This window comes from Canis lupus, chromosome 26 (assembly GCF_048164855.1).
Source record: "Canis lupus baileyi chromosome 26, mCanLup2.hap1, whole genome shotgun sequence".
NCBI classification, from domain to species: Eukaryota; Metazoa; Chordata; class Mammalia; order Carnivora; family Canidae; genus Canis; species Canis lupus.
Genome location: NC_132863.1, coordinates 27,730,039 through 27,740,126, shown reverse-complemented (window position 1 = coordinate 27,740,126; position 10,088 = coordinate 27,730,039). Strand labels below are relative to the sequence as shown.

Here is a 10,088-nt window from a genome sequence, read left to right as displayed (position 1 = left end):
TCTCCCTCTGCCTATGTCTTTGCACCCCCCCCATGAATAAATAAATAAAATCTTTTAAAAAGTAAAAGAAATTATGAATAGAAAGTAAAGCACAAGTAGGATGTCTGACTTATAGCAGGTACTCTAATATGGTGACTATTGACCTTATGCAAGGTCTCTTTTTTCAATGAACTCCCAGATCCGGAGATAAGTTTCTTTAAAAAGAAAGAAAAAAGGGCAGCCTGGGTGGCTCAGTGGTTTAGCGCCTGCCTTCAGCCCAGGGTGTGATCCTGGAGACCCAGGATCGAGTCCCACATCAGCCTCCCTGCATGGAGCCTGCTTCTCTCTCTGCCTGTGTCTCTGCCTCTCTCTCTCTCTCTCTCTTGTGTCTCCCATGAATAAATAAATAAAATCTTTAAAAAAAAAAGAAAGAAAAACGATGTTATTTATTTGAGAGAGAGAGAGAGAGAGGGAGAGAAAGAGAGAGAAAACAAGGTGGGGCAGAGGGAGAAGCAGATTCCCCTGTTTAGCAGGGAACTTGATTCAGAGCTTGATCCCAGGACCCTGGGAGCATAATGTGAGCCAAAGGCAGACACTTATTTTTTTAATATTTTATTCATTTATTCATGAGAGACACACACAGAGAGAGAGAGAGAGAGAAAGAGAGGCAGAGACACAGGCAGAGGGAGAAGTGGGCTCCATGCTAGAAGCCGGATGTGGGACTCGATCCCAGGACTCTGAGATCATGCCCTGAGCCAAAGGCAGATGCTTAACTGCTGAGCCACCCAGGTGTCCCTAAAGGCAGACACTTAATCAACTGAGCCACCCAGGTGCCCCCTGGAGATAAGTTTCTACATTTATGAACAGAAAAAGACTTACGGAGCACCTACTAGTGATCTTAGTATCTGTAGGTGCATATATACACATTTTGCCTCTAAGTTTTCCTCCTTGAGCATCATTTTTATCAGATGAGAAAATCAACTATTATTGTTGTTGTTGTTTTTAAGAATTTTGGCTTGGAGGAGTTTGGCTGGCTGGCTCAGTCAGTAGAGTGATCTTGGGGTTGTGAGTTCAAGCCCCACAGCATGCTTACTGAGAAATAAAAAAATTTTAAAATATTTTATTTATTTATTCATGAGAGACACAAACTGAGAGAGAGAGAGGCAGAGACACAGGCAGAGGGAGAAGCAGGCTCCACGCAGGGAGCCTGATTCGGGACTCGATTCCGGGACTCCAGGATCACACCCTGGATCGAAGGCAGGCACTAAACCGCTGAGCCACCCAGGGATCCCCACTGAGAAATAAAATCTTAAAAAAATTTTTTTTGGCTTGGCTTTGGGACTTGGGGCAGATATTTAAAAAAAAAGAGAAAAGAATGTCTTGAGGAGGCTAGGTTCAGTGAAGGGTGAAGGGGAAGTGAAAGAGAGTGATGACAGCTGGCATTGAGAAGCAGCAGCACTGGTTGAAGAGGAAGCTGTGGAGAGATATAAAACCACAAGGTTAGTGCTGATGGAAATAAAATTGCCGAGCTCAGCTGGGTGGGTGAAAGGGTAGCTAGATAAGGGTAGGTAAAAAAAAAAATTGCTGGGTATATTCAAGATTATTAAGCAATGGGCTTTAAAATAATTGAAATTAGTTTTTTTTTTTTTTTCTAGTCTGAACGATGGCAAGTTTGACATCAAAGGAGAGGCTGAGCAGTCATTTCCCTCAACATGACCAGAGCACAGGGCCAAAGTTAAGTAGGTAACTCTTCCAATGTTGTGGAAAGACTAAATGGAGCAAGATCACCAGGACTATAACTGAACTGGCAAACTGGAAAGCTGGAAGTGGTGGAGTCAGCTTTGAATCTCCATTCTGTCACTTACCAGCCATGTGATCTTGAGCAAGTAACCAACCACCTTGTGCAAGATCTAGGGCCCCTAGAAAGTAGGGGGTTAGGAGGAAAATAATAAATATGGCATTAAGTGACACTCTTTAACACAAACAAATAGAAAATTAAAGTTCTCAAAAGCAACTGCTTCGAACAAACCAATCTGATTAAATTTAAAACCTTGCTTTTATCACCTACTGCCAAAGAAATCTTGCAGCCAGGGCAGCTTTTCCCACAATACTGAAAAATATGTTTTCAAGCCAACTATTTCCAAATTGAAATAAGCTTTCATTCATATGCTATTGATTGTCTCTTTTACCCCTTTGTTTGGGCTTCCTGAGTCTTGGAAACTCTGTTCTTTTCTCAAATTATTCTGAAGCTTAAGGGCATGTTTTGCTGAACCTGGCCCTTCTGTGCAGATGAAAGGCAAGTGGGTCTATGGGACAAGGGAGCAATTGAAAATTTTTAGTAAACTAATATAAAATAATTTTTTTTTAATTTTTTAATTTTTTTATGATAGTCACAGAGAGAGAGAGAGAGGAGAGAGAGGCAGAGACACAGGCAGAGGGAGAAGCAGGCTCCATGCACCGGGAGCCCGATGTGGGACTCGATCCCGGGTCTCCAGGATCGTGCCCTGGGCCAAAGGCAGGCACCAAACCGCTGCGCCACCCAGGGATCCCATATAAAATAATTTTATATCAAAATTTCCATAACAAGCAATAGTTAGAAAGTGATTAAGAGCATGGACTTTGAAGCCATGCTAGATTGTTGTGTTTTGTTTTTTTTTTTTAAGATTTTATTTATTTATTTGAGAGAGAGAGCAGGAGCCAGGGAAGGGCAGAGGAAGAAAGAGAAGCAGTCTCCCTGCTGATCAGGGAGCCCAAAAAGGCGCTCTATCTCAGGATCCCAATACCATGACCTAAGCTGAAGGAAGACACCTTACTGACTGAGCCACTCAGGCACCCCAAGATTGTCTGGGTTTGAATCTAGGCTTCATCATTTACTAGCTGTGTGACCAGGAGAAAATGATTTACTTATTTCTTTGTATCTCAGTTCCTTATATCCTAGGGTTATTGTGATACATTAATTAATATTTGTAAAACCCTTAGAACAGTGCCTGGCATCAGAGTAAAGCTCTAAGTGTATGCTAAGAATATTTTATGGAGGACCCAGCTGCCTTAGCTAGTAGAGCATGCAACTCTTGATCTCGGGGTTTTAAGTTTGAACACCACATTGGGTGGAGAGATTGCTTAAAAAAGAAAAAAAAGGATATTTTGCTCTCCACAAGATCAGTAATGTTCATATGCACAATGATAATCTGCCTTATTCATCCTTTTTTTCAATTACTTATTATTTTGTTTTGCTTTTTAAAGTAATCTCTATGCCCAACGTGGGCCTCAAACTCATGATATCTCCAGGATCAAATGTCACTTCCTCTACTAACTGAGCCAGCTAGGTGCCCCTGTCTTACTCATCCTTTATCCCTAGATGGATCTATGGCTGAGTTGATGGGACAGTGTATTGGCTGTAGTGGTGGTAGCAGTAGTCCTATTACCAGTTAATCGCACACACTAATATCTTTTTTTTTTTTAAGATTTTATTTATTTATTCATGAGAGACACAGAGAGAGAGAGAGGGAGGCAGAGACACAGGCAGAGGGAGAAGCAGGCTCCACACAGGGAGCCCGACGTGGGACTCAATCCCAGGTCTCCAGGATCACACCCTGGGCTGAAGGCAGCGCTAAACCGCTGAGCCACCTGGGCTGCCCCACACACTAACATCTATAGGGAAATTTGGTTCTGCCTCTGAGTGATTAACATGATGGGGGACATGCCTCCCATTTTTAAAGATTTTTTTAAAAATTTATTTATTCATGAGAAACACACACACATACACATGGAGACAGAGAGGCAGAGGGAGAAGCAGGCTCCATGTAGGGAGCCTGACATGGGACTTGATCCTGGGTCTCCAGGATCAGGCCCTAGGCTGAAGGCCGCGCTAAACTGCTGGGCCACTAGGGCTGCCCCTATGCCTCCCATTTTTTTTTTTTAATTTTTTTTATTTATTTATGATAGTCACAGAGAGAGAGAGAGAGAGAGAGAGAGAGAGGCAGAGACACAGGCAGAGGGAGAAGCAGGCTCCATGCACCAGGAGCCTGATGTGGGATTCGATCCTGGGTCTCCAGGATCACGCCCTGGGCCAAAGGCAGGCGCCAAACTGCTGCGCCACCCAGGGATCCCCTGCCTCCCATTTTTATAGGCTGTTACCACCAGGCGGTAAAAGCCCTTGAGGATAAGTTTTTAAGTAATGTTGAAAAAAAAAAAAAAAAAAACAGGCCGCAAATGAAGTCACCTGCTAAGCTCCGCATCAGCAAACCAATACTTAATATCTAATCTAACCGCAATTTCAGCCTTTCCCAGGACTGTGACCTTTAACCACTCAGTCTGGAATATCCTGGCCTGCACTGGCAAGCCAGAAGCCTGGTGACCCCTGTCTTTCAAAGTTGGGTGATGCCTAAAATAATCCTTTCTTTTGCTATGACTTTCTTGTCTTACCTCCTGCCTTTAAAAGCCTTCCATTTTGTACAGCTCCTTTCTCTTCAGTAGATAGGATGCTGCCCTATTCGTGAATCATTGAATAGAGCCAATTAGATCTTTAAATCTACTCAGGTGAGTTTTGGTTAACAGTAATCAGATTGGCTGCTTCCTTTCCTCTGGGTAAAGAGTTAGGATGGGGGGCGGGGGGTTGAGGATTCTTTTTTTTTTTTTTATTTATGATAGTCACACAGAGAGAGAGGCAGAGACACAGGCAGAGGGAGAGGGAGAAGCAGGCTCCATGCACCGGGAGCCCGACGTGGGATTCGATCCCGGGTCTCCAGGATCATGCCCTGGGCCAAAGGCAGGCGAACCCCGCTGCGCCACCCAGGGATCCCGTTGAGGATTCTTTTTGAGAGAAGTTTGAAGTGTACTTCTTCTTTCTTCTTCTTCTTCTTTCTTCTTCTTCTTTCTTCTTCTTCTTTTTTTTTTTTAAGATTTTTATTTATTTATTCATGGGACGCAGAGAGAGAGGTAGAGACAGGCAGAGAAGCAGGCTCCATGCAGGGAGCCTGACATGGGACTCGATCCCTGGTCTCCAGGATCACACCCTGGGCTGCAGGCGGCGCCAAACCGCTGAGTCACCCGGGCTGCCCGAAGTGTGCTTCTGTTTGGAAACCTGAAGATAACAGTTCATGGACAGGCATCCCCAGGGCCCTCTAACTGCCTGGCAACACTGTAGAACTTGAGAAATGCAAGATTACCTTCATATCAGATTTGACATCATTCCAGGGTCTTCCAGATCAGCTTCTTTCCCATTTTTCTCTAATTGGGAAGCTGCTGGCAGCCTGGTGGCCTTTTAGGTTTCTTCTAAGTTTGGGGGGCATCTACGGAGCACCTGGGTGGCTCAGTGGTTGAGTGTCTGCCTTGATCTCCTGTCCTGATCCCGGGGTGCTGGCATGGAGCCTGCCTCTCCCTCTGCCTATGCCTCTGCCTCTCTGTGTCTCTCTCATGAATAAATAAAACCTTTAAAAAAAAAAAAAAAGTTTGGGGCATCTAAAACACAGCCAAAGGTATATCCAGGATGCTCATTTGGAGGAAGGCACTCTCAATTCACCCGAAGAGCCCCTGCTCGGGACTGTGACGGGACTTCTCCGGGTCCTAGGTACAGTCTTGCCACGTCGCGCTTATTAGTACGGCCTTGTCTCGGCTTCTGCTCGCTCGCTCCCAGTAAACTCTCGGGCCGGTGGAGGGCCATTGGGCTGCCATTGCGCCTGCGCACGGGGTCGCGGTGGCTGAAGTGGCTGGGCTGCCGGCCCCAAGGGCTGAGCCGTCAGTGCGCCTGCGCGGGAGGCCAGTAGGCAGGCAGCGCGGAGCGGACTCGTCCTTGCGGCCGGCCGACCGCCTGTGCGCCTGCGCGCGGTCCAAGCGCCGCGGTTCTTGACTGTGCTGTGCCGGGCGCGGGTTGTAGCCATGCAGGGAGCTGACTCGGACCAGCCCTTCAAGCGGCCCCGGTGCGATGGCAGTCCGAGAACCCCGCCAAACACCCGTTCCGCGGCGGCGGGGAGGTCCTCGGGCCGCGAACTCCGCCCCGACCACCAGAGCTGGGGCCCGGAGCAGGTGTGCTGCTTCCTAAAGCGCAGCGGCTTCGGTGATCCCCGACTACTGGAACGCTTCCGAGGTAGCAGGGCTAGAGGGCTGAGGGGCCGGGACGCGGCCACCGAGGCGGGGACCGCGGGCCTGAGGACTGGGCGCCCCGGGGCAGTGACCTGGCGGCCTCCGAGAGGACCCGGAGCGGGGAAGCAAGACCTGCTCGGGGAGGTACCAAAGGTCCGGACCGGAGGCGGAGAGCGCTCCCGAGCCGGGGCCCCGAGGCGGGGAGGGGAGACTCGCGCGGGAGGCACCAGCAGGGGTGGCCTGAGGCGGGGGGCGCCGCGGGCGGAGTGACCTGCGGCGGGGAGGGGAGCGGAGGCACGCGGAGGTGCCAGAAGGGGCGCGGGCGGGAGCGGGGATGGAGAGAGGAGGAACGAGGCGTCTGGGGTGGGGGACATGGGGGACTGTGAGCCTGGGCGGGGCCCTTGGGCTGACGCTGGTGGGTTTCTTCTGGAACTTCCCACAGCAGCGCCGGACTGGTGAGACCCGGTTCCTTTTTTTTTTTTAAAGTTAGAAGAATATTTTTCCCAGACCTGTCATTCAGGCGCACTGGGCTCGGAAACCCTCTGTGCTACTACTGCAGCTGCTTGCACCCTTGTGTTCCTGCTTTTAAGTTTCTGTTATCACCCCCCCCCCCCATCATTGCTCTACTCGGGGTTTTCCTGAGGGAGGAGGAACATGTTTTGTCGACCCCTGAATCCCCATTGCATCCCAGTAGAGCTCAATGTGTTTGTTGACTGCATTTGTAGAGCTTGGTAATGATTATGTTTTGCTTTCTAAAATCAGTTTCCTTAGCTAAATCTGAACCCAGATTGTTCACCTGACCACTGAACTCCCAGCAGTCCACAACTTGGCCACATCACAGGGGGAGATGTGCGGGTCGTGAGTTGTAAGCAACTGGCTCAAGTCCAAGCATCCATCCGCATGAAATCTTCTCAACTTCCCCTAATGGGTGTAAAGCTTACCCTCTCTCTGTCTTATCCTCTGAAGTGTTCTATAGGAAGGTAGTGCCATTTACAAATATAGTAAACTTTTTTGCAATTATGGGTGGACTCTTGTTTGTCTAGGGTGGGAAGAACTTTAACTGTTTCAGGACTTAAAAAATAGCTTGACGGTGTCAGAAACCGTACTTCTCTCTTGTCTCCGCCTGTGGTTTTCCTCCAGGCTGAATGGAAGTTTTCTCTGAATAGCAATAGATGGGGATGAAGTAGTTTTATATTTTCTATCTCCAAAATATGATTGTGTTGTTGGCCCTCTGTTCAGTGGTGTTCTAAAGATTAATTCATCAACCTGCAGAGTTATCTGTTCTCTTGAACCCACAGTCTCATGCTATCAGAACTCACTACATGTGAAGATTTTATTTGGGCAGCCCAGGTGGCTCAGTGGTTTAGCGCCACCTTCAGTCCAGGGCGTGATCCCGGAGAGCCGGGACGAGTCCCATGTCAGGCTCCCTGCATGGAGCCTGCTTCTCCCTCTGCCTGTGTCTCTGCCCCCACCCCCCCCCGCCTCCCCGCCTCTCTCTGTGTCTCTCATAAATAAATAAATAAATAATCTTTTAAAAAAAGATTTTATTTAATGGGACACCTGGGTGGCTCAGTGGTTGAGCATCTGATCCCAGGGCCCTGGGGTTGAGTCTCACATCAGACTCCCCGCAGGAAGCCTGCTTCTCCTCCTCCTGCTTATGTCTCTGCCTCTCTGTGTGTCTCTCATGAATAAATAAATAAAATTTTCTTTAAAAATTTATTTTTATTTTATTTTTAAAAATATTTTATTTATTCATGAGAGACAGAGTGTGTGTGTGTGTGTGTGAGAGAGAGAGAGAGAGAGCGAGCGAGCGCGTGTGCGCAAGTGCATGAGCATGAGCAGGGGGAAAGGGTAGAGGAAGAAGCTGACTCCTTTCTGAACAGAGCCCGATAGGGAACTCCGTCCCAGGACCCAGAGATCTTGACCTGAGCTGAAGGCAGATGCTTAGTGTAGCTGACTGAGTCACCCAGGGGGCTCAGACTTTTTTTTATCTGTCTGTCTGTCTGTCTGTCTGCCTATCTATCTATGAGAGCATGAGTGGGAAAGAGAGAGTATGAGCTGGGGGGTGGGGGGAGGGGATTCCTCTGCTGAGCAGGGACTCAGACCTGGGGCTCCATTCCAGGACCCTGGGATCATGACTTGAGCTGAAGGCAGATGCTTAGACTAGACGACTGAGCCACCCAGGTGCCTCTTACTACATGCTTTTAATTGGTAAAAACTGACCACGTGGTTAGAATTGGTCATTTCTTTCTTCTCTTTTTTTTAAAAAAATTTTTTAATTTATTTATGATAGTCACAGAGAGAGAGAGAGGGGGGGGGGTGCAGAGACACAGGCAGAGGGAGAAGCAGGCTCCATGCACCGGGAGCCCGATGTGGGATTCGATCCCGGGTCTCCAGGATTGCGCCCTGGGCCAAAGGCAGGCGCCAAACCGCTGCACCACCCAGGGATCCCCATTTCTTTCTTCTCTTAAAGATCTTTATTTTTATATTTTAATTTTTAAAAGATGTATTGATTTGTAGAGAGAAAGCACATGAGTGCATGTAGGGCTGGGACAGGAAGAGGGAGAGAATGAATCCCATGCAGACTCCCCATCAAGGTTAGAGCCCAACTTGGGGCTGGATCTCACTATCTTGACCAGAGAAATCAAAAGCTGGACTCTCAACTGACTGTGCCATCTAGGTACCCCAAGATTTTTTATTTTTAAGTCATCTGTGCACCAGCAGGGGGCTCAAAAGTCCCATTTTCCACTGGCTGAGACAGCCAGATACCCCTACAACTGCTCATTTCTTAACTGTTTGGTCTTTTTTTTGTTTTTTTTAAAGATTTTATTTATTTATTCATGAGAGACACAGAGGCAGAGTCATAGATAGAGGGAGAAGCAGGCTTCTCACAGGGAGCCTGATGTGGGACTCCATCTCCGGACCCAGGATCATGCCCTGAGCTGAAGACAGCCACTCAACCGCTGAGCCAAACAAACCGTCCCTGTTTGTTTGGTCTTGACTAAACTTTAGTCAGGCTTCTCTCTCCTAGAGGGTCCTAAACTGGAGCAAGAACTAAAAAGTGGAATGCTCCATGATCAGCTTTTCTTGGAACTGGCTGAGCATAGCAGGATACTGTCCTGTCAGACCCTAGTGGGGTCACTTCCCTCCTAAAGAGTCTGCTAACCCTTCTCTTACCTTATGAAAAACAACTACACCTTTTTGTTTGATTTTGGAGATTTCTGAGATCACAACATTCTCCCTATTGAAATAGTCTTTCTAATCCTTAGTCTGGATTTGTTTTTATTTGACAAAACGAAGTATAAGGTGTTGGAGCCCTTTCCTCATTATGGAACACAATCTCACAAGAACCCTGAAATTTAGAGGCTGTAATTCATAATATATATAATAATTATAATAATATATATAATATATAATTTATTATACATATAATATTTTAATATTATATATAATATATATATTTTTTACAGATGATTTTTTTTGAAGATTTTATTTATTTATTCATGAGAGAGACACAGGCAGAGGGAGAAGCAGGCTTCATGCAGGAAACCCGACATGGGACTCGATTCCCAGTCTCCAGGATCATGCCCTGAGCTGAAGGCAGCACTAAACCGCTGAGCCACCCAGGCTGCCCAAACAAACCAATTTTAAAAAAATCATTGGAGAATATAACCAAAGTTATAAAACTAATAAAGAGCAGGGAGAAAAAGTAGAACAATGAGCAGAACACAAGAATAGATTATTGACAACCAGCCAGCAAACATAGAAAAAGACATTCAATCTCTGCAGTAATTTTTAAAATAATCAAAATTTTATTTAGATAGGAAAATATTTAAAGATCAACAATAGGAGAAATGGCTGATCCAGTAAAGTTGATGGAAGTGTCTATTGGCTCAATCATGGACAGTTTGTTAATTCTTTTTTACTTAGGAAATTTCATTTGTAGGAATTTACAGATAGAATTGTACAGGTGTCCAAAGAAACATATTCAAGATCAATCTTTCAACCGTTGGTTATAAATAGCAAGA

General features: G+C 46.6%; 1 protein-coding gene across 2 annotated transcripts in view; it reads left to right on the top strand.

The window, feature by feature from the left end:
* Positions 1-1,634: 1,634 nt before the first annotated feature.
* SAMHD1 (SAM and HD domain containing deoxynucleoside triphosphate triphosphohydrolase 1) overlaps positions 1,635-10,088 on the top strand; it is a 57,176-nt gene continuing 48,722 nt past the window's right edge. The window contains exon 1 of one of the 2 annotated variants that reach the window (XM_072800904.1): positions 1,635-1,718. In XM_072800904.1, coding sequence (XP_072657005.1) covers positions 1,643-1,718 — 76 coding nt within the window. In that variant the 5' untranslated portion in view covers positions 1,635-1,642. Of the gene's footprint in view, positions 1,719-5,716; positions 6,065-10,088 lie in introns of those variants that run through there. The other variant, XM_072800903.1, reaches the window with a different exon arrangement.